General features: G+C 42.4%; 1 protein-coding gene across 4 annotated transcripts in view; it reads right to left on the bottom strand.

The window, feature by feature from the left end:
• Positions 1–25473, bottom strand: part of TLN2 (talin 2) — a 453126-nt gene that overhangs the window by 135089 nt on the left and 292564 nt on the right. For all 4 annotated transcript variants that reach the window (XM_024232426.3, XM_024232425.3, XM_063716677.1 and 1 more), the window contains 10 exons: positions 21901–22056; positions 16980–17081; positions 15550–15626; positions 12034–12214; positions 11034–11147; positions 8683–8791; positions 7687–7895; positions 7024–7122; positions 2463–2630; positions 927–1221 (listed from right to left, as the gene is read on the bottom strand). In XM_024232426.3, the coding sequence (XP_024088194.1) occupies positions 927–1221; positions 2463–2630; positions 7024–7122; positions 7687–7895; positions 8683–8791; positions 11034–11147; positions 12034–12214; positions 15550–15626; positions 16980–17081; positions 21901–22056 (1510 nt within the window). The remainder of the gene's footprint in view (positions 1–926; positions 1222–2462; positions 2631–7023; positions 7123–7686; positions 7896–8682; positions 8792–11033; positions 11148–12033; positions 12215–15549; positions 15627–16979; positions 17082–21900; positions 22057–25473) is intronic.

The raw sequence follows: 25473 nt of genomic DNA, 5'->3' as shown, positions 1-25473 counted from the left end.
TTACTTTTCAATAGATTATAAAAAGGTGTATTGCATATGTTTTTAAACTAACTGTATATTAGGTATGATGCTTTGGAATCTGAAAACACCCTTTTGCTGGAGATAAACTGTCCTCTTAGGGCTGGCCAATTTAGAGACTGCAGAGGCTCAGCAGGGAACATATCTTTGATATGCAAACTAACCAATCCAGAGCTATTCCTCCTCTATCTGGCCCAGACACCCAGGAGACACTGTTCCTCTGCGTGGATCACCCCGGGGCCAGGTAGCAGGTAACTAGCCACCACCTCCATAATTTAGAGCCTGCCAAAATTATTTAAACTAGCCAATCCTAAATTGTTTATTCCGCCCTGCATTTCCCAAGGAAGCTCCAATAAAGGCCATGGTCTAGGCCCTCCCCTTGCCTCTGTCTTCTCCCTCCGGACCACCCCGGTGCTCTCCCATGACCCTGTGTGGCATGTGGTGAGCCCTCCAGGGGACATGCAAGTATAATAAACTTCTTAAATTCCAAGCCTTGATCTTGTTTTCTTCTGTGGCTGCTCCAACTTTGCCATACCACACCCAACACGTGCATTCGCAGAACAAAGGGGATTCACTGTAAATCTAACAAAATAACAAAATCTAACCATTATCACAAAAACCCGGTGAACTCTGTTGAAGTCTGTAAGCATGGCTATGGAAGAGTCTTGTATCTTTTTCACAAAATCTAACCATTGTAACAAAAACCCGGTGAACTCTGTTGAAGTCTGTAAGCATGGCTATGGAAGAGTCTTGTATCTTTTTCTGAGCTTCAGTGGGGAAGTCTTCGAGACTGAAGAGAACTTGCCCTTGCCAGTCATCCAGGCAGCCTTCACCTTCCCTATGGGTGAGCACCACCATCAGCAACACCAAAACCCACCCATCCACCCACCCACAGCACAGTGCCTTACCAGCATCACCCATGGAGCTGAAGATGCTCTCGGTGACACACATGATGGTGTCGGTAGCCTGGTCGTAGCGGCCGATGGGCTCGCCTCGGCTGGCAAACTGCCGCACATGCTGCAGGAGATCATGGAGGGCCTGGCTGACCACGCTGGCCGCTGCGCTGACCTGCTTCAGGAGCTCACTATCGGTAGTGGCTGCCTGGCAGGCACGGACGCAGTTCTCCACTGAGCGGTCCACCAGCTTCCCTGCTTCAATCAGCTGCTCCTGGCACACAGGGGAGCTAATAGTGGGGCTCACAACCTGAAGCGAGACAGGAACAGGTTTTGGGCACAGTGGTTGAATCCTGGTCCCTCTCCATGCGCCCCCGAAGTCCCATCAAAGCCCTTCCTGCTCTGGGCCTTGGTTTCTTACTTACAGGACCATTGCTCAGTTTCTTACTTACCTGACCATCTCATTCAATGAAACCATTGCTTCAGTCTCACACGCTCTGCTATTCTACTTCATCCTTGTGATTTGACATGTCCCACTAATTTATAACTTCATTAGTCACATGTGACAGTCCATACTACTGCCCTACTTCCATAGAGAAAAATTTCTGAGATTTCCCAATTATACCTCCTTCCTTTTAGGATCCTTTGAATTGAGTCTTTTGAGTTGGGATACAAAGACTACCTAAAAGAATTCTATTTCTATTCCCAGAAACACCTGAAACTCTGCCTTATAGTCCTTTAAAGAACAGGGGGGGTTCTGTCAGTTCCTTGTAAATTCTAGCAGTGTGGACAAGGAAAGCTTAAGGGAGACGATGCTGCAAATCTTACCACAGGGTACTGATGCCAAGCTGAGCCAGATCACAGATCTACACAACATGACAGGCCATCAATTCCAGAAACAGACATTTCCCATCTTCTGATGCACCATCACCCAGAGGACACATGAAGTGGAGGGGAAAGGGTATTTGGAGGCAGACGGACTTGAGTTGTAACTCTAGTTCTGCCACTTACTACTTCTCTGGCCTTAACCTACTAACATCTAAGGGCCTCAGATTCCTCATCAGTAAACTAGAGATAACGGTGCTTAATTTGCAGGATTACCGGGGAGATGTAATGAGGTGATGTATGACACACAGAGTGTGTATACCCTGGCAACAATTAAAATCCCCACTCGGACACTGTGCAGCCTAGAAAGGGTTCCCATAAACTCTGTGGATTATTTCTGAACCCATTTGTAATGCTGTACCACACAATGCAAGAACTATTTTTGTGCAGGTGTAAAGATGCACTGAGAAGTCCAAAGGGGAGACACAGCAATTTGAATACAGAAATGAACTAGTGAAAAGTACCAACGGCCTGAGGACTTGGGCAAAGAACAAATGATAAAAGCAGAATTAGACCGCTTACACTAAAATCCTATCATCACTTGAAGCAAGCTCTAAATCTCAAGACTATTTGAACAAACTCCGCCCCCGCTACCCACCAAATGCCTGGAGGCAGGTAACAGCAGGTGATACTGGGTAGAAAAGGCTGGGGTGCCAGCTGGCTTACCTTGGCACATGCCACAAGCTGGGAGGTGGAGAGGGCACACTGGGTGGCAGCAGCAATTACCCTGTTCTGTAGGACAGTGTCTTCGGCCACTTGGGCAACATTCTTTGCCTTTAGTACCAACATGGCAGCTGCATTGGCAACAGCTTTGGCCAAACTCATTAAAACATCCTAAGAAAAGGGAATCAAAGACTATTCATTTATTTTTCTCTAATCACCTTTCACAGCCTGAAAATAAACATGTTATTAAAATTCCATTTGATCTTTTTCCTTCAGCACTTTAGAAGTTTTTTTACTTGTTTTTTTTTTAAAATGTCAACTTATCCTCAGAAGTAATTAAGAAAGGAGACTTGTATCCTAATAACTCAGTCTCTTACATCCATTAAGTAGCATAGGTTTAAATCTAAAATAGTTCATTTGAGGGAAGAGTTATTATTTTAACCACTGATTCCCATTCATGCACTTATCTAACACGAAGTCTTGACCATGTCTCTTGAATGAGTGGCTGATATGGTAGCTCAGGAGAAGCTGAAAACATATCCAGATGCCACAACATCATGTGCCATAAGAAGGTTATAATTCATGGCCTCCAAGTCATCATGCCCCACTGCAACTTGAAAATTTATCTTTTGGATTTCTACTTTGCACAAAGATCCAAGTCGTCATCAGAAATTTAGCCATATCTCTACCTCCAGAGGGCAACATTTGATGTGCACAGACACATAGCTGGCACCAATACCTATAGCTCAAGAGCCAAGAAATGCTCTGAACATGAGTTATTCTCAGTGTTCTGCAGCCTTCCGGGTAGGAATTAAATTATTACAGAAAGCAGAAAGAGAGCCTATATAAATACACCAGCTATAAGATGGTCTGACTGAAGATGCAAGGAGCTAGTTTATGCTTCAACTCAATGACTAGGCATTCTGCCTGCAGAAAGAAGAATCCTTTGATTGAGCCTACCAGATTTGTCACCCATCTGTTTGACCTGAAGAATAACCACGGTTACAATTAATTTACTTCTTTGCTTTTAATACTGAAAGTAGTTTATTTGACTTAGAAATGCCTTCCCAAACATATGAGCCATTTTTATTTTGAACAAACATGTCAAGGCTTTTCCCTTCAAGGAAATACGGTCAGAAGTCTTTATTAATTCATCAGATGATAAAGAGCACATTTGATTCTAAATGTAAAGGGCACCCACGGCGTCTTTACAGTGAGATATTTTATGAGAAGATACATTGGAAATAATATTCAGCCTGCACAATTTTACACAGAACAAAGACTGGATACAATCCAGCTAAACCAGAAACCCATGAATCTATCAAGTAAGCTGATTTTAAAATGGACAAAAACTAAGTGGTCTTAAAGGAGCAGGTTATTCCAGTCTTTCTCAGGTCTGTGATGTTTCCTGGCTATCCAAGGTATAATTAAAGCCCATGGTGCTGAAAGCTGAAGATCTCTTTGGGATCTGACTGGCACTTGTCTACCACACAACTTTTAGGAATTGCTCCCACTATGGCAAAGTTACAGTTCCTGGACATCTATCTCAATGCTCAGTGAAAACACAGCTTGAATGTCACAAATTATTAAAAAGATTTTTAAAAATAACTTTCCAAAGTAGGTCATAGTATTCCCTCACTTGATATGAATTCATCTTTTCAGATGGGGGCCAGGATTTGGTCACATAGAATCATGATTGTTCTAAAGGGCTTTGTTAGAATTGTTTAAAGAAATCCTGTTCCTCTTATTAATTTTGTCCAAAAAAAATACAGTTAGAAAAGAATGTGATACTACAGCTATAGCTGCTGACAAGGCCTTTGTCAAAATTTTCAACAAGACCACTATTATATAGCCAGTGTAAAATATATCTTTGTTAACTATGGGAACATGCAGTACATTAAGAAACCAAGAAAAGCTCTGAGATATGATCTCAAGAATCAGAAAAATAGAGTAAGAAATCCAATGTCAGTTACCCATAACTGGAGAAGGTTGCAGGATCACCTTACTGCCCTGGTCTTTACCTAGAGAGCTAAACAATTGAAAACATTCAAGTCTGGCCTGTCCCTGCTAACAAAGGCTCTGTAGGACTGTCACCCTGAACCTGAACCTGCTTCCTTTGCACATCTGAACAGAAACAAACATTAGGAAGCAGGGTTGACATTCATACACAATGAAAATAATCTGCTAAAGCAGGGAGAGGCAGTTAAAGCTTTTAAAAAATACAAGGTTGCACGTGATGTTTTAAGGAAGAATTGTGACTTTCTCCTTAACCTTCCTTGGCACTTTGGAGGAAACAATAATATTAATACTTTTGGGGAACATAAATGACTACGTCAAGATAATTAAGCCTAGTAAAACAGCAGCTGAATCTCACATTTACCAAGTTCCTAAATAGGTATCTGCCTACAAATAATTACCTGCCCTAATATAAAAAGTAAAGGCCAATGCAAGGGCAGTTTGGGGATATGGAAAGGGAAATTAGAATGGGGACACAATTAACTTGGGTTTAGCAGAATATATTGATGTGCAGTTCATTTTGATTCTACGGAACTTATGACCAGCCATCTCAACGTAGAAATGGCTTCCAGGAATATTCCTACCACCCATCATACGAATTCACCGTCTATCATGACATGAATGTCTGTACATTGAATGTCTTATTGCATTGCAGGATATGAACGAGTCCCATAGCCCAGTGCCACAGGCATGTGGAGAGTGAAGGAGAAACAAACACATCTATGGATGAAGGTTGAAGTTTCATGTCTCACAACATACATGATCACATCTTAGTTTAACTAACACATCTTTTGCTTATAAAATTTGGAAGTTCTAGATAAAATGGCATGCAAAACTGCCACCCATGAAGCAAGAAACCTGCATGCCAGAGGAAAGCTAATTATCTTTTTGTTCCGTCTATAAAATATTATAAAATCATTGCCAAATGAAGAGGTGGTCAAAACAGATGAAGTCAAAAATCCAGGAAAAAAGGTATTTAGAGGTGTCAGGTAGTTAATAAAAACATTATGTTATTTTTCTGGACTTGGTGATATTTGTGGTGTGAGTTCACATAAGTTTGTAATTTGTGTGATTTCTTCTAAGTAAATATTTCATTATATATATAAATTAATAATTCAAAAAACATTTTAATAAGTGAAGGCCAATGACATTCTGTAGAATTCCTAACAGTGAACTTGACACAGGATTTGGAAAAGGGCATCTTTCAGAGAACCTGGGCTAGAACTGTAACAATTTAATTAGGATATATTTATATATTACTTGCAAAATTAGAGACTTAGGAGAAGGAGTAAAGGGCACTGGCCCACCAGTACATAAGCAGCTCATCCTGGCCTGAACCACCCCAGAAGCAGGCCTCTGTGCCCCACCCTTTGAGGGACAGGGATGGAGGCAGATGAGCAGAGATGCCTGATGCCTTCTGAGCTGCAGTGAGGTGATACTGCAGACAGTGGTGACAGTCGCTCCCCAGAGGGCAAGCAGCACGTCCCTGGTATTGAAAAAGAAGGGTCACAAAAAAGACTTCCCTGCCACGCTTGTGGTTTTGGATAAGACACAAAAAATAAACCACCTCTGAGCACAAAGGAAATTCTCTCTCTCTCTCTTTCTCTGTGTGTGTGTATGTCAAAGTAAACATAAACTTCATGTTTATGAGGACTCAAGAATGATGCCATTAAAACCTCCTCCTAAGCAGATAAAATAAGACTGGCCAGGAGCTGATGATCACAGAGGTTAGGTGACAGATACCAGGAGTTTATTACACTATTAATATTTCCTCCCTTCTTGTGATTAAAGAATGTCCAGCACATTGACAAAAAAAAATAATAATAATCAGGGCCAGGCGCGGTGGCTCACACCTGTAATCCCAGCACTTTGGGAGGCCGAGACGGGCAGATCACAAGGTCAGAAGTTCGAGACCAGCCTGACCAACATAGTGAAACCCCGTCTCTACTAAAAATACAAAAATTAGCCAGGCGTGGTGGCATGCACCCGTAATCCCAGCTACTCAGGAGGTTAAGGTAGGAGAATCGCTTGAACCCAGGATATGGAGGTTGCAGTGAGCCAAGATCACGCCACTGCACTCCAGCCTGGGCGACAGAGCAAGACTCTAATTAAAAGAAAAACAAAATCAGGATAGCTAAATACGTGCTTTACAATTACGACGCATAGTGTCAGTGAAATGAGTTTTCCTATTAAAAAAAAAATTTTTTTTTGGTAACACAAAAAGATAATTAGCTTTCCTCTGGCATGCAGGTTTCTTGCTTCATGGGTGGCAGTTTTGCATGCCATTTTATCTAGAACTTCCAAATTTTATAAGCAAAAGATGTGTTAGTTAAACTAAGATGTGATCATGTATGTTGTGAGACATGAAACTTCAACCTTCATCCATAGATGTGTTTGTTTCTCCTTCACTCTCCAAGATAATCCATCTCAATCGCATTCTTGATAATCTCAAAGATTTAGTTAGTTTTCAAATATTACATTCTGCCTGCTTGGGTCTAGACCATCACTTAGACTTCTTTCCATGACTATAAGGCTGCAAATATCTTACCTGGAATCGCTCATCGGTCTCATTCTCTCCAATCTGTCTCAGAAGATCCCCACTGGCTTGTCCGATGCTGCCAGCAGCAGTCAAAACTGTCTGTCGAGGCTGTGAACAAAGAACACACCTTAATTGGAAAGAAAACGCATTTCCTCCAGTGCCATCAGACATGAAGTACAGGAAGTAGAATCTCACAGAATTTGCTCCCTTTGTCTATCAATGAGAATCTCAGGTGGTCTGCCAGATAGAAGATATCCCGGTGAAATCCGTGCAAGGAAACATCCAGTGTCTGATAAACCAGCAATATAGGTGTATGGATTTGAAATGGCCAATTAGCGAGCCTTGTTCAGTTGGTAAGAAGGTGATGCATTCTGCGGAAATTAGGGTGCAAACTCATATTCCCTTTAAATGTGTATTAGTCATGTGTGTTAAGTTCCTGGGGTTGCATCTACTCAACCACCCTTGAGGGGGAGGCCTTTATACTAAGAGCTCAACCACTCCTGAATGTGGATGAGCTTCTGCACCCAGTTCTACAACTCCAGTTACTCCTGCAGAGAGAAACACACCCCATCAGGATGCAAGGAACAGCTCGGGAAGCAAGAGCCCCATGGTCTCCCAGCGGATGCAGCTGTCCCATCAGAACCTTAGTGATTGCTTGCCTCTAGAGCTTACCTCTCCAGAAGTGGGCTGCACAGCTTTCAGCAAGTCTGACACTGCCCCAGCAAGGGTCCTGGCAGCTCTGAGCAAGTCCTCCCCGCTGCCCACCTCATCATCCATGAGGGCGGCCAATAGCTTCACACCCTTGGACATCTCCGTCAGGTTGGAAGAAATAGTGGTGATCGCACATCCCACAGCTGTGTAGTCAGTGTCTGCAGGGTCACCTGGGACAGAAAAGAACCATCCCCATCAAAGGAGGGCACATGCTTCTGGTGAGAATTTTCAAAACCCCACACTGGCAGGAGTTCCTCACCCACCATCCTGCAGGAGTCAGACACCAAGCCTCACATGAGCACAGTGAGATGGCCTGCTCCCTGTCTCCAAGGTGACTTCAAAAAGGTCCTTTCGCCTGGAGGCCTCATGCATTGAAATACTGAGTACAACCACCTTTAAAAATCCGGAGGATGTATCGGCATCTCACAGACCTTTTCATTAGGCCCCTGTCAGCAGCTCGGGGGGTCAACTCTGCTCCTGAAAGGCTGATACCCTACAGGGTGAAACCAAGCAAGTTTCCAGCTCTCCTCTGACAGCGCAAGGCTAGGAGCCACACTGTGCCAGAAGAGACCGCTGCTGGACAACATGGGCGAAGGCACATATGACAGGTCTGTTCATTCAAAACCATTTTCCAACTGTAAGTGCCCAGAAGGGAGAAAGTAGCCTCAATAGACTTTGCAGTAAGTCCAGCACACTGACAAGCCGTGAGAAGATCTGAATAGGTGCTTTTTAATGAGGATGCATGATACAGGCAAAAAGCAATGAGATGTTCCTTACCACTCTCCTGGGTCACTGGGAGAAAATCCTTACAGCACTACAAGTGCCTTAGACTATCCTCTCATAATATGAAGTCTATTGTTTCAATCAACAGATAACTTCTTATTTTTTAAAATTAAAAAAAAAAACAACAGCTTTTAAACAAAACCCCAATGCAGCACAAATCTCTCAGGGACTTACCAGCTGTGAGGTTAACAACTGAAGCCGTTCCAGCTGTGATAGCATCAACTTGAGAATGGATTTCGTGTTTGGATTCGTCGACTTTGTTCTGAACCCATACCCTCGATGCCTGCAAAGCCAGACAACGGCACAACACAATCACAGCACAGAATTACCCAGGAGACCGGAGAAGCCCCACCATGAAATCAGACCAGCATTTTGACTACATTCTTCTTATGAGGCCAGCACCGACAGGGCCCTTAAGTTATCCTAAACAGTATCCTTAACAGGCCTCTTGCTCCTTCAGAGATACTCAATGGCGTGCAAATTCTCCCTTGTGTCTTACGTTAATTATGTTGTTTGTGTTTTTAACTTTTAAGATCTTAGGGAGAAAAATTCCATGTGGCTTAATTTAGAAAAATTCAAGTGAAAAAGAATGAGGAGAGAAAAATCAATGTTTCATAATAATACTGCACATTAGCACTAATAGTTGTTGCTAATTTTCACCTTGCTTTGCAGGGAGCAGGGTGAGAAGGAGGGTGTTTCAGCTTCTACATGTTCTCTGTCAACGTAGGAAATGCCTCTTGCTTACAACGTGCATTGTCGTACAGACAACTAAGGGCCATGCTCATGTAGATCGTAAGACCTTTCCTGGTAAGATGAGGGGATGGGTCGAGACCCTTGTTCTGGATCCAGATCTACCACCAGCAGGTGATAGGACATCGGGCAAATCATAGCCAGGTCCTGTGCCTTATACTTCTTCCACCGTGGAAATTCAATGGTTTTTAAAAACCTTTCCAGCTCTTGTACTTCATGTTTATTTGAACCTATAAATAGCAAGTTCTCTATTTTCTGACATTTCAGAACTTACCTAATAAATGATCATTTATCTTGATAATGATGACCCTGCAGTAAGGCGCTCATCTGCTTCCCAAAACATCCCAAAAATACTCATCTATGTTCAGGATGTGATTAGCACTAGAAATAATTTATGGCATTCTAATTCTTTGAAAACTGGTGAAGCAGGAATGTTAAATCTTAAATATTTTAAAACTCTACCAATTATACTGGATATGGGAGTCTGCCATACATGTTTTTACTCTGGAGTTCCCCAAAGCAAATGTTTATTGTTTTTGGGTACCTGGGAGAAATGGCGCTGAGTTTACCAGCAACCTCCACGCACACAACTGTGCAAATGAAAAACTCAGCATTCTGGGAGAACTCGGAGGGCAGCTATCCTGGCAGGACAAGATGAGGCTACAGACTGTATCTTGGTTCTGGCCCCTGTGATGGCACCAGCCAGTCCTACAACAGTGGTTGTCAACCCTGACTGGCCATTAGAATCACCTGGGGAGAATAAACACCACTGATTCTCAGGCTCCACCCACAGCAACATCGATTTATTTGGTCGGAACTGGTGCTTTAGGCTTCATTTTTAAAGTTCCTAGGATGATTCTAACGTACAAACAGGGTTGAGAATCACAGCGCTAGCCGGTGCTTCTCAAACTTTAATGGTCACACGAAGAAGCTGGGAACTTGGCTAAAATGCAGATTCTGTTTGAGTAGGCTGGGGAAGGCCCAAGATTCTGCACCTCTTATAAGACCCTAGGAATTGCCAATGCTGCTGGTCCTGGGACCACGATTTGAGCAGTGAGGAGTTGGAAGATTTCATGCAGCAGCAGCTGCAGGAAGATCTCTGGGTTAATCACCCTACCTTGCTGAAAAGCTCAATGGTAGTAAGCCAGTGCTTCTCAAAGCACAGTCCCCAGGCATGCAGCATTGGCATCACCTGAGATCTTGTTGGAAATGCAAAATCTCAGGCCCGACCCAAGATCCAAAAAAAAAAAAAAAAAAAGTCGGGGGGAGACTCCAGCAACGTGCATTTTAACAGGCACTTCAGATGATGCTGACGTATGCTACAGTTTGAGAACCACTGGTAGCAATAAAACTAACAAACAGCTAACGCTTACTGAGCTCTTACTATGTGCTAGGGGCTGTGTTAAGAACTCTACAGGTGATTAGATCATTGCATCTTCACAACTCTATTTACAGATGACAAAGTGGAGGATTAGAGAAGGCAAGTAGCCTAGATTCACACAGCCAGTACTGGAGCTGGGGTTTGAACCCAGGTCACAGGATCCTAGGGTCCAAGTTCTCAGCCCTCCCATGGTACTGCCAACAGCCAGCAGTACCCTATGATTCTCTCCTCCTATGGGTGCAACTGAGAGGCAAAGACTCAATATCCTGAAAAAATCATGGGTTTCCACTTCACCTAGAGATAGAAATTTACCTAGATGAATCCTGACAGAGTACATAACCCTGCTTTCTGCCAGGGCAGAGACTTGGCCTGAAAACCACTGAACAGTATTTACCATATCCTGGCCGAGAGGTGGCAGCGAGTCGAGCTCACTGAGATCATCCTGGGCCTGCTGGACGGCGTGCATGCTTGTGTTGATGGTCCCCATCAGGGCCTGCTGGGCTGAGGTCTGCAAAGGCAGATGAAACAAAGCTGTCATCCCACACGCCTGGGACTGACATGGCCGTTTATGCGAAACAAAGCAAAACAGAACTCTGCGCTCCAGACAAAGCAGCCCAGGCTACATCTCAAAAAGCGCCTCAACCATCTCCCATTTCAACCTGGAGGCTAGAAATAGATACTGCATTATATTAATAGAACACAAAATGAAGGTGATTGCCACAGAGGGATTATAATCAGAAGTGTGTGAAGAGCTTAATTAGCTGACAAGAAGGCTCAGAAGAGTCCTTGCCAGGGAACTGAGGTAATCCAATCTTTGAGTACTGAGGACCTCCTCACGCACAGGAAACACGTGGGTGTTAAATGAGAATGCTTCCTGATAGACACTTAAGGACTCCATCTAAACCTACGGTCAACGTACTTTTTCAGAGACAAGTGTTGTTCCTGAGCTTTCGAAAAGTTCTCATACAATAGCAAGGGAGTCCCAAGGCCGGCCTGAGAGGCACCGAGCCAGACAGACCAGCACAGTAGAAAGGAATTAATGACTCCCAGCATGAAACCTCAAAATCACTAAAAACCTGGTCGACTTCTCAGACTTTTCTAGGGGTATCTGGACCAATCAGCTTGATGCTGCCAGGACACGGGAGCAGAGTTCTGTCCCTATATCACAAGTCATGTTAAGAGCGCCCTAATTTTCCAGTCACAGAGGACACCTCCGATACTAAACAGGCAGTGATTCGAGTCATCCAATTTAAAAAATGCACAGCTGAACGAGGCATGGTTCAGCCGGGAACTAGAGAGAGTTCCAACACTTAGCCCATCACCGCCGCTGATGTCCACCCTGCATGCCGGAGGCAGCAGACTAACGAGCGGGGGACGAGCACAGGAAGCCTCACCAGTGGCGGCATGTGGCCTCGGTGCATCTGCCCAACCATGACCTGCTGCTGTGGCGAGGGCATGCTGCCAACGTTGAAGGTCTCAGGCCCGCTGGAGCCCGAGCGCATCACGGCCGGCAGCGCCACTGAGCCGTGCTCTGCCTTCCCGGTCCGGTTGAACTGCTGCTGCAAGATGGTGGACCTGCCGGGAAAAGTGGTTTGGTCACTGCGAGGACGCCACCCGTGTGGAGTGCAATGAGGAGACCCCACAGATGTCACGTATGTTCCCTGCTTTATGCTGTGAAGGCCAATTGAAAGAGGCACATACAGACTGAGAAGCAGGAATGAAGAAGCGGCATTACAACACTGCGCAGAGCTCTGAGATGAATCCTTTTACGATAATTAATGTAAATAATTACTCCCAATTTACCCACTTAATAGACTTACGGTATTATGCAATTAGTTGTTATTTAAAAAACAAGGCTGGGTGCAGTATCTCACCCCTGTAATCCCAACCCTTTTGAAGGCCAAGTGGGAAGGATTCCTTGAAGTCACGAGTTCAAGACCAGCCTGGGCAACATAATGAGACCTCATCTCTACAAAAAATTCAACAACTTAGCCCCGAGTGGTGGTACATGCCTATAGTCCTAGCTATTCAAGAGGATGAAGTGGGAGGATCATCTGAGCCCAGGAGCCCAAGGCTGCAGTGAGCTATGATCGTGCCACTGTACTCCAGGCTAGGCAACAGAGTGAGACTCTGTCTCAAGAAGAAAAAATGACAACACAGAGATTCCTATAATAATGATGTTCCAGGTTTTAAGTGAATTTATTGCTATGCTGATATATTATTTTTGGTAAATAATATCTGAAAGAGCATTCATTAAACGAGTATCAACCTTGTGCCAGGTTCCATTCTGGGCATCAGAGATACAGATCATTTATCTTTAGCTTGAAAGGGGAAATGTGGAAATGAAGCTAGGAGAAAATTTCCCACAGCTTAGCTCCCCTCCCTCAGGCCCACCACCATTGACCACAGAGGATGTTTCATTGCCTCTAGAGCCTCGACCATGTGAGGCTTTGGAACCTTCCCCAAATGCTTTCAACTAAATATTGGGAAGATTCTTAAGGTATCTAATGGAAAAAATTGCAATTTTTTAATTTATTTTTTTAAGACAGAGTTTCACTCTTGTCATCCAGACTGCACTGCAGTGGCATGATCTCGGCTCACTGCAACCTCCGCCTCCCGGGTTCAAACGATTCTCCTGCCTCAGCCTCCCAAGTAGCTGGGATTACCAGCACCTGCCACCACGCCTGGCTAATTTTTTGTATTTTTAGTAGAGACAGGGTTTCACCATATTAGCCAGGCTGGTCTCGAATTCCTGACCTCAGGTGGAACACCCGCCTCAGCCTCTCAAAGTGCTGGGAATACAGGCGTGAGCCAGAGTGCCCAGCCAAAAAATTGCATTTTTTACTTCATATTGTCTTAGAATGAAGAATAAGTGCAAAGGACGCTGATAGTCTGAAGGTAAGAAGTCTGAAGGTGGTATATGTTCCTCAGAAGCCCAGTGGACAAACCTACAAACAGGGTCTGTGTGTGTTGTGAGGTGGAAGGAAGGTGGAGGTACAGCTGCATGAAGAGACGGGGCCTCTGTCCCAGGGCCCTCGCACCATCACAGATCATTCCCTGTTGCCCAGGGCAAGGCTCGATAGCCATGCTGGGATCCCAAGCAACAGGATGGAGAAACGCTGCAGTCTAGGGGTGGGGTGGTGAGAGACTAGGGAAGGTGGGTCTGAAGGCTCCAGTAAGAAGTCAGTTGCATTCTGAAATCTCAGCCAAGGACCAACACAGGAAGAAGTGGAAGGTCTAGCGATGGGAACGATCCTGACCATTCTTGTCTAGTGATGGGAATGATCCTGACCATTCTTCCTGCTTGCCTTGATCAGACCCCACAGCGATGCTGTGGGCAGTGGAGGAGGCTACAGTGATTCCAGGCAGGGGAAGGTCCCAGCCCTCTGGGCTCAGACACTTACTGGGCTGCTCCTATGGGAAGCAAAGCACAGCAGAGTCCTCTGAAGTGAAGCAGATCACCCTGTCAGGGAGCACTAGCTCACTAATTTACATCCAATGGTCATGAATAATTCCAAAGACTTAAGGTGCTCTGCCCAAGGGTGACAAGTACTAGAAACTTATCATATCAAGTTTGGTTCCAACTTGCATACTAGTGGGGACAAACGGAAAAACACCTTTTGGGTGATTAGGAAGCAAATTGTGAGAAACTGGCAGCAAGGGTGAAAATATTAGAGAAACTACTATAGCTAAGCAAGTTTAATGGACTGGAAGATGCTAGAACTTTCTAGCAGCGTACTATGGAAAACATCGCAAGATCTGAATCTGAGTCCTGGCTCTACCACATATGTGTATCTCAACTAACTTTCATGAGCTTCAGTTTCCTTATCCATGGACTGGGAATGATAGGTCCTGCCTGGGACCAGTGTAGCCTCCTCCACTGCCCAGAATATTACTGTGGGGTCTTATCAAGGCAAGCAGGAAGAATGGTCAGGATGGTCCCCATCGCTAGACCTTCCACTTCTTCCTGTGTTGCTCCTTGGCTGAGACCCTTGGCCTCCCTTTTGCATAGGGAGCTGTTATTGGAAGTCCAGATGAGACATAATGTCACACTAAAGCATACAAGAACAGTGATTACATTGCTCTATTACTATAAAAGGGATGGCTGGATAGGTTTCCCAAAAAGAGCCATTTATTAGATGTTACTTAATTTTAATAAACCTATCTCCTCATCTACAAATGGGGCTAAATTGAGAATACTGTGAATTTAAAAAAATGATCATGAGGATGATAGTTATAATAGCAAGTGCTATGTGCCAGGCATTGTTTTATGTGCTTTATTAGTAACTACCACGGAAATAAAACCTACTTAGGTGGTAATATCATTATCCCCATTTTATAGATGAGCTAATGCCAGAAGAGAATTTAGTAACTTTCCCAGGGCCACACAGTGAAACAGAGACCCCAGATTTGAGCCCAGCAAGAGTCCATATTCTTAACCACTCGCCTGTACTACACTACCTCACAGTACTCGAGACAAGCGTGGCATGCAGCAGTGCTTCACCGTAACTCCTCCACTGGCTGCACTCCCTCCTCCCACAAAAGGGGCCAGAATCAAACAGAGGCTCATCCTCTGACCTTCTGATGGTATGGCTCAATGATCATGATTCGATCATGAGATTTAAATCAGAAATGCAGAACAGGACTCATGAACACTTACTGCCTCAAAAGACGCAGTTAAAACGTCACACCTTGGTCAATGTTTCCCTAACATCCTCAGCCTCCCTCATGAGACATTTGCCACTTCAATGCCACTGGTCTGGGGACCATGCTTGAAGAAGATTCAACTATATCATCTGCTGTCATCTTCTCCAGGTGACAGGCTTCAGAGCAGCAGGCTCCAAGCTGGCAAGAGGAAACCTACCTATATAGGGAGAAGGTGGTCCTCTAGTACTCCTCATAATACTTACTTTTTTGGGGAAACGGACTCTTCTAACATGGTTGACTCCTCATCACCTTCTAGTCCAAATCGATCTTTACTTTGTTTCTGGAAATGCAATAAAACAAGATGCAAAAATGAAAACCAGGCCATGTGCGGTGGCTCACGCCTGTAATCCCAGCACTTTGGGAGGCTGAGGCGGGCGGATCACTTGAGGTCAGGAGTTCGAGACAAACCTGGTCAACACGGTGAGACCCCGTCTCTAATAAAAAAATATATATATACATAAATCAGCCTGGCATGGTGACAGGAGCCTGTAATCCCAGCTACACTGGAAGCTGAGGCAGGAGAATTGCTTGAACTGGGAGGCGGAGCCTGCAGTGAGCCAAGATCGTGCCACTGCACTCCAGCCTGGGCGACTGAGGGAGACTCTGTCTCAAAAAAAAAAAAAAACAAAACAAAAAAAAAAGAAAGAAAGAAAATCAGCAGGTCTTCATACAAGGACCTTTAAAAAAACATTTTGAAGGGACACAAATCAAAGTGTTGAAGTTTACTCAAAATTTTTTATACTGTATATTTAGTAAGCGATGGATGAACAAAAGCATAATAATAAAAAAGAGAAATATATTATTTAATATATAGTTAGATGTCATGTATTTATTGCACATATTAACATTCTATTAAATCTTGGTTTTTTGAATAGGCTGTATCTTGAAGCCTTAAGAAATCTGTTTTTCTATATACCACTATGGTATATAACCCCATTACATTTGTTTAAAAAAAAAAAAAACATGAAAACTACAAAGATCATTTTTAGCCCCTCAATCCAAGTTTCCACAGAGGCTGAAAAGCACAGTACAGCTACGTGGAGAGGAAGATGCTGAGGGGGGCTAGGCTCATTCATTAGCTAAGTGACATGCTATTGTTCACTGCCTGGTAGTAAATGATACAAATATGTGCTGCAGAAAAAGCAGGAATTCTCATAGGATCTTGAGGTCAAAGATCTCATACTTAATTAGTGATTAAAGATTAAATTAGTAAATCAAGTTTTGTTTTGTTTTTGTTTTTTTTGAGATGGAGTCTCGCTCTGTCACCCAGACTGGAGTACAGTGGTGTGATCTCAGCTCACTGCAACCTCCACCTCACGGGTTCAAGCGATTCTCCTGCTTCCACCTCCCGAGTAACTCGGACTACAGGTGCCTGCCACCATATCCATCTAATTTTTTTGTATTTTTAGTAGAGGCGGGTTTGGCCATGTTGGCCAGACTGGTCTCTAACACCTGACCTCAGGTGATCTGCCTGCCTCGGCCTCCCGAAGTGTTGGGATTACAGGTGTGAGCCACCGTGCCTGGCCTCAAGTATTTTTTAAAAGGGCTTTTTATTTCAAGGTAGCCACATCACCGAAACCGAGCCTTTTAATAAAGCGGTCTTGCTTTTCCAATTTGCATCAATGCAAAATACCTTTTTCAGGATGATGTCAATGTAGCCTGCAATCAGCTGGGATATCTGCTCTCCCTCGGTGGTTTGTACTGAATAGTAGCTTTCCTGATACTCCCCAAAATCCTGAAAAGACAGTATTGCAGGAAATACAGCTAAATCAGATATATCAGCATTTTAAAGGCTAGGAGGTCCAGCTCTAGAACAATATGACATAGACTTCATTTTCCCTGCTCTTCCTCTCTAAATACAAATGAATATCCTAAAATTTATTCAACAATATTCAACAATGGTAAAAGAGCTCTGAAAACAGAGAAGATGGACTGGCTGGGGGCCTCAGAACTTGCAAAACCACAATGTGGTTGAGTTCTTGGGTTTCTTTCCTATCCCATATACCCCCAAGACTAAGAGTTGTAGAGGCCTGAACATTGGAACCTCCAATAGGCAGTTCCTGAAAAGCATGCTTTTAGTCAAAGAACCAGGAGAAGGGGAGCCCAAGAGAGACTAATCTGGGGTAGTAGTCAGGAGCTCCAACTCCAGCTCAACAACCTGGGCTGACATTCACCGGAAGCTGCAGAGCAGTGAAACCTCAGACCCTCCCAGGCCCTATTCCACAACTCAGGCAGGTGGATGGTCTAATCCTTTTGCTGCAGCAGCCATAGTAAAGCCCTGTGTCTCCCTGCCCTCCAGCCAGTGGCTTAAAGAGACTCAGGCCCAGTGCCTTCTGCTTCCTGCAACAAAGGTCACCCAGCAATAGCAGGTAGCCCAGCGAAGTGCCTTCTGCCTTCATCGACAGAACCAACAAGGTTTGAGCAGGAACCTTAGTGTCAAAAGAAAAAATCAGTCCAGAATAGCACTGAAAGGGCTCAGAGAATAAAACTGTCATTGCAACTTAAGCCCAGAAAAGTAGGCCAGAACACTACACACTAAACTTGAACAAAGTGGCCACCTGCTAAAACAGAATATTTCAGTAAGATCAAAAGTCTCCTAAAAGGCTGGGCACAGTGCTCATACCTGTGATCCCACCACTTTGGGAGGTTGAGGTGAGAGGATCACTTGTGCCCAGGAGTTCAAGACCAGCCTGGGCAACATGGTGAGACTTCACCTCTATAAAATTTTTTTTTTTTAATTAGCCAGGCGTAGTGGCATGAGCCTGCAGTTCCAGCTCCTCAAGAGGCTGAGGGAGGAGGATCGCTTGAGCCCAGGAGGTGAGGTATGATCATCACTACACTCCAGCTTGGGCAACAAAGTGAGAGATTGTCTCAAAAAAAAAAAAAAAAAAAAAAAAAAAAAGGTCTCCTAATAACCAAGATGTCTAGGATGTCTTAAAAAAATAAATATTCATATCGAGAGCCAGGACACCCACAATATGAATGATAGATAATCAACTCATGCCAATACTGAAATAAATCAGATATTGGAATTATAAGGATTTTAAAGCAACCATCATAAAAATGCTTCACCAATAAACTGCAAATTCTCTTGCAGCAAATTTTAAAGAATAAAAAGTTCCAACAAAGAGACAGAAGTCATAAAAAAAACCAAATGGAAATTATAGAACTGAAAAGGCAATAACCAAAATTTTAAAACTCACAGGATAGACTAAATAGTAGTGTGGAGGTAATAAAAAATAAAATCAGTAAACCTGAAAACAGATCAACAGAATTTAGTCAATCTGAACAATATAGAGAAAAGAAACTAAAAAACAGAGCTTCAGGGATCTACAGGACAGTAACAAAAGATCTAACATTAATATCATCAGAGTAACAGGAGAGGACAGTGTTGGATAAAAATAGAGTAGCTGAAGAAATAATGACTGAAAACTTCCCCAAATTAGTGAAGACTTAAACCCACAAATTAAAGAAGCTGAGTGAACTCCAAATAGAAGAAATTTTAAGAAGCCCATACCAAGAATTGTGAAAACTAGAGATAAAAATATCTTAAAAACAGCCACAGAAAAATGACATATTACCTACAAATTGACACCAACTTGAATGACAGCAAATTTATCATTAGAAACCATGGAGGTAAGAAAGAAGTGGCATGACACTTTTCAGATACTAAAAGAAAGGAACTGTCAATCCCAAATGCTGTACCTGGCAAAATTATCCTTCATGAATGAAGGGGAGATAATAACACTCTCAGAGGAAGAAAACACTAAGTCAATTTGTTGCTAGCAGATGTACCCTTAACAAATAGCTAAAGGAAGCTCTCCAAACACAAAATGATAACAGAAGAAGGCTGGGAACTTCAGAAAGGCAAGAACAATGGGGTAGATAAAAATAAAGGGAAATGTGATAGACTGTTCTTCACCTCATGAGTTTCTTTCATCACATTTTGTGTTCAAAGCAGAAGCTATAACACCATCTTATGTGGTTATAGACAAAATAACCATCTTACGTGTATACTGAAAAAATATTTAAATAATTATACTCAGAAAGTGTGGGGAATGGGTAGGTAAAAAGACCTAAATGGAAGTAAGGTTTCTATACTTCACTTAAGGGGGAAAAGCCAGTACCAGTAGGCTGTGTTTAATTTCATATGTACATGGTAATATCCAGAATAACCACTAAGAACACTACACAAAGTGAGATGCTCAAAACGTAACACACAAAGCAAACAAACTCTAAGAAGTGTCCAAGTAACCCACAGAAAAGGCAAAAAAAAAAAAAAAAAAAAAAAAGAGAGAGAGAGAGAAATAAAGCGGACAAACACAAAAACTACAAAATGATAGACTTGGGCCCTAACATATCAATAATTAGCTTAAATACAGTGTAAATATACCAATTAAAACTGAGATAGAATGGATTAAACCCAACTAATTATGCTCTCTACAAGAAATTCATTTCAAATATAACAGTATATGCAAGTTGAAAATAAAAGGATGGAAAAAGATGTATCATGCCCACATTAGTTTTATAAAAAGCATTGGTGGCTATGTCAACATTAGATACAGTAGACTTCAGAGAAAAACAAAAATTACTAACAGAAAATAACATTACATAATGAAAAAACAACTTCTCTGTTAAGATATAGGAATCTTAAATGTACAGGCATCAAACAACAAAGCTTCAAATTACATGAAACAAAAACTGAGAGCTGAAAGAAAAAGTAGAAAAATCCATAATTATTAAGAACCTCACTCTCGGCAACTGAGAAAACTGCCAGGCAGAAAATTAACAAAGATATTCATTCAAAAGACTGGAACATCACCATCAACTAAGAGGGATCTAATTGGTATTTATAGAGCCCACTTTACATGATAACAGCAGAATATATGTTCTTTTTGAATACTCATAGAACACTCACCAAAAATGATATCCTGGGATATAAAAACAAACCTTAAAATTTCAAAAGGACTGAAATCATCCAGAGTATGTTCTCTGACCATAATGGAATCAAACTAAAAAATCAATAGTAGAAAGACAGCAGGAAAACCTCCAAACACTTGGAAATTAAATAAAGGCTAGAAGTAGGAAGGAAAAAATCACTACATATAATGAGCTTTAATGCGACGTTAGGCTTTAATCAAAATACTGATATTCTCTCTTTTGCCTGAGGTAGTTAATGAGGTTATCATAACTATTTATTTTTTAAATAAATTTTTGTTTTCAATAAATACTTGGACCTAGTCTAAAAAGACCAATAGTATTACAAGATGTAAAACAAAACACAATTGTTCCCTGTCCTACCCATTCCCATCTTCACTTTCTACCACATACCTCTCCAAAGGTAACCACTTTCAACTCTTTTAGCAGTTTCTTCTAGTATTTCTAAATAATATGTTTATATTGATTTCTTGATTTTTCTAATTTAGAAATCATCCATGACTTTCTGCAATGGAAGATGAGGACACAGCTAAGTATGAACATTCATCTTTTGAGGGCCACACAGGCACAGCTGTTACAGCTACAGGAGGAAAGAAGGTATGTTTTCTGATGATTCCTTCTAACTGGCAGGAACCTACAATCCACAGTCAAATTAGATAACTAATGACTCCTTCCATGGCCCCTTCTTTACAGTTTTTTTTTTGATGTCCTATTATGATATCTTGCATAGATAAGAGGTGATATTTCAAGCATTCACTAGACTTCAAGAGTCTTAAGAAATTGACAAATTCTAGCACTTTCTGATTTTTCTTATTGCACAACTTGCCCTACCAACTACCCGCTCTATTGTGTTTCACATGTAAATGTGGCTATAGTTAAGGCATAGAGTTATACTCTGCTAACAACAAATGTTGAAATCAGGAAGAAGAATTCAGAGGTCTGAAGACCTGAAACAAACATATTCTCACTACTTTCCATAAATTTTATACTAAGCATCTTATCTTCATCTTATTCAATCCTAGCAGCTCTGTAGGTATGACTATCACCATTTTATAGCTGAAGAAATTAAGGCTCACAGAGGAAAGGTAACTTGAACAAGGTCACACAGCTGGGAAATGACAAACTGGATTTCTATAATAATACTATCCTAAAGTCCACGTTATTTCCACAGTGTAGTATGCTCTCTTTCTAGGCAGGCTGGGAAAACATTCCTCAGCAAAGATAATCACAATGCTTAGGACCATCTAAAACAGAGAGGGGGCCTTTGTGTCTCAGAGCACTGGAAAGTTTCCTTTCAGTATATGCTAGGGATGTCATCAGGAACATGGAACTGAGAATCATCTGGGTGAGTGGCTTTTTCTAGATAATGAACTAGAGGCTGACTTATGTAGAGTGCAGAGAAGCAGCAGTGCCTGAAGAAACCCAGGCTTGCTGACCTCTCTTTTACTTCTGGACCCATCCCCTTCCCTGCCCATGGGCTTGCACCATCTTCCTCACTCCACGCTGGCTCTCCCAGGCCAGAGAAACCCAATGGGCAAGAATCTGGTGTTTCTCCTGTCCCCACAATATCACCCAAGGCCATACTAGCGCTTTCCTTGCCCTCTGCCAGTCCCTACCAGTGTGAAGCTCTTGGGTGAGGCTGCCCAGCGCTTGACGGTGGTGAGGGGCCACTCCTGCAGCACTTCCTTGGTCTTCTCATCCACGCGCATCACTGAGTCTTTGGTGATCCCCAGCAGGCGCGGCACCAGCTTGTTCTTGCCTTTCATCTTTTCCTGAAACAGGAGACACCAAGAGTCAGTGCTCTTCTTCTGAATACATCTGACTTTGCCGGGGAATCAGTGATTTTTCAACCTTTCACCTGCATACACTGTGTTTCAAAACAGGTAGGGCTATAGGGAAACCAAGATTTTGAGGCTAGGTGAATAACTCATTAAACTAAAGGCATGGGAACCCAAACAAAGACATGAGAAGACTGGAAAGAGCCACAGAAGCATGCGCCCTGTTCAGGAGGGCAGCTTGCTCCAAAAACAGACTATGCCAGAAAGATGGGATAGAACCGAAAAGACATCCAGAGAAAAAGAAGCAAAGGTGAATTCCAGGTACTATCACTCCCAGTGGCCAACTCAGTGAGTAACAAATGAGGGTTAATCTGAGATTTAAAATTAACTTAACTAAAACTCCGTCAAAGTAGAATCTTCTCATTATGAGGAGACACAGCTTCCTACCCTTTTTTTAAATCTCTGAAATATATTTGTTTGGATTCTTTGTTTTGGAATTTTGTATATCTACTGATTCCTAAAACTTATTTTATAATTAGTTTTAATAATATTTTAAGATATAGTAATGTCTATTAAAATAATGGAACCCAAGCTCACACTCATACCAAAACAAATTAAAGACAGATTAATAATTTAGGAAGAACATCCAAGTGGGTATTTTTGTGATCCTTGGGTGAGAAATGATTTCCTAAGAAAAACACCAACATAAGAAGCCATAAAGGAAACGATTAATACGCTTAACTCAAAATATACATACTTTTGATAGATCGGGGGGAGGACAGCAGAAGCTAAAGAAACCTCATAAAAAATGAAAAAGACTGGGCAATAAATATTTACAATGAATGTAATGGCAACAGACTTCATATACTGTCTATGTGATGTGTTCATAAATCAACAAAATAACTGCTGAAGAATATGAACAGAAAATGTTTTTAAAATAAATAAGCAAATAAGTTTTCACTTAAAATAGCTGAGGTTTCTTATGAAAATTAATACTCAGATTTGAGGAAGATGTGAAGGGGGTCACTAGTGATGAAAGCTTAAGATGGCAAAGCCTTCATGTGAGAAAATGTGTCACTATCTGTCCAAACCCTTAAAAAGTCCTTACTTTTGACACAGCTAGCTTTGAGGAATTTAGTTTAAAAAAAAAAGTTATAAATGTGTGTAAAGATTATGCCACATGAAGCTCAACCACAGTACATCACAGTGAAAAGCTAGAAACCACCCAATTTTCAGACAACATTGGGCCCATTCAGGGTGGTATGGCTGTAGATGAAACAATCCAAGTTTTCAATAACACAGGACTTGATACATAAATTATGATATATCCAGATAACAGATTACCCTACATTATTAAAAATCATATTGTAGAAAAACAATTGGTTTTATGGAAGTAAATTATTCATAATATATTATTAAAAACCAGAATATAGGGCCTAATCTTAGGGGAAATAAAAATTTAAAAATAGGCATATGTCCATTACATGAAAAAAATGGCACTGAACATCTCATATGTTTTGTATTATTTTTTCATGCTTTTCCTTATTTCCAAAATTTCACTATTGTGTATTTTTAGGGTTGTCAGGAAAACCTTTTCAAGTCATATTTGCCGAAACCTAGCAACAACACCTAAAACTGCTATTCTCAGAGGCACAGATATATACATTCACACAAAGTATCTATGCATTTGTGGATGTGTCTACACACACCCAACACAGGGTAATGGCACTTAAAACAGAGCTGGAGCATACTAGATACTTAATAAGCACCATCTGTTAATCTTCAGAGCCTCTCCAAAACACTGGTATCATCATTTTTCACTTTGCAAGTGAAGAGATCAAAGCCAACAGTGGTGAGTGGTAAAGCCATAATTTGAACATAGATTTGAGTAGCTCAAAAATATCTCTGACTTCAAAAGCTGACTGTCTACTGCAGTTTACTGTCTTCTGGTGGAAGCAAAAAGAGAAAAGGCCAAATCCCACCCACCCCCAACTGCCCTCACCATGGGCATCTGGTAACCCTCAGATGGTGACAGTCACCGCACACCCCCAGCTTCCTCACGGAGGACACCATGGTATGAGGAATCTACCTGGGTGTCTGAGGAGGGGAATATTCCTCCCTGAACCTCAAGTCTTAAAAAACACTGACAAGGGTCAGATTTTTTTCAAAGAGAAGACAGTTCCACAAGGGGTGAGATCAGTGCAAGGCAGACAATGTCAGTTAATCTACTTTGGCTTCAGGAGCCACACAGAGTTTTAGGTTGAGAGGCTCTAGGCAGCTAATTTAGTCACACAGGGTTGGCACAAACCCAGCTTCTGGGACCCAGGAAGGGGACTGGAGATAAAATATGGTTTACAGCTGCTTCCTTCATTCTTTCCCATCTGCACTGTTCCCCAGTGAGGGATTCTGGGGTGCGGGAACACAGAATCGTGACGGATTGCCCTAATTCTTGTCAAGATCATTCCAGATTGGGAGAGGAAGCCACAGTGAACAAACAACTTACAGTGGACGTTCTATCGGCAGGTCACAACTGAGGAAAAGCGGCTGAGGGAGCTCAAAAAATACTGGAACTGGCAGCAGAGACCACCATCAAGGGATAAAATTACGTCAGCACCTACACCCAAAATGCAGAGCAGCTGGAGAAAGGTAAAGTAGCAAATGGCTGAGATCTGTGATCGTGATGCAAGGTCTTCCCTGGTGCAGAGACCTGCCTTAGAGCCTCAGTGACAGGGACGTGAGGGGAGGGCCACAGGATAATAAAGCTCCCTCTTTCCTTCCTACGCCTCAAGTCTCAGTACCCCCGAACCACTCCTTTCCGACCTTCAACTACACAGACCAGCTTCCTTTTATCTCCAGTAGACAAAGCAGGCTAAAGCAGGCACCAGTGAAGACCCATCTATCTCATATACCAACACACACAAAGAGTTGTAGCTGTGATTTTTGACAGCCATCTAGAAGCTTCTCTCTCAAGGTAGTCCTGATTAGATTGTTTTTGTTTTGAAAATGTCTACAGCTTGTATAACTCAAGAGGCAGGAGAATGCAGGCATTCTACCAATGACAGGCAAGATTCGTTAATAAACCCAAGCCCTCCTCTTTCAAACATATTTCAGCTGCTACTACGGGTTTAGCCTTGGCAGCCAGCTGTGATCAAGCCTGCTGTCTGCAGGCTCTTCTCACAGGTGTAGAGATTGCCTGATTCTGACATCACCTCTGCCTCACATCTGAGATCCAGAACTGGATGGAGGAATGCAACTGGACTGAGCTTCTGGCTCCTGGCCCCTCACTTCAATATGGCCCAAGCCCAAAGGGTCCTCCCCATGATCCAGCTGAGCTCATTAGAGTTCTAGGTTGGCTTGGCCAAAGGGCTGGTTTGCGTGTTTTGCTCTGTCTTCAGTATATTTCTTTCTTTT

This window comes from Pongo abelii, chromosome 16 (assembly GCF_028885655.2).
Source record: "Pongo abelii isolate AG06213 chromosome 16, NHGRI_mPonAbe1-v2.0_pri, whole genome shotgun sequence".
NCBI lineage: Eukaryota > Metazoa > Chordata > Mammalia > Primates > Hominidae > Pongo > Pongo abelii.
This window is presented reverse-complemented; position numbering and strand designations above follow the sequence as displayed.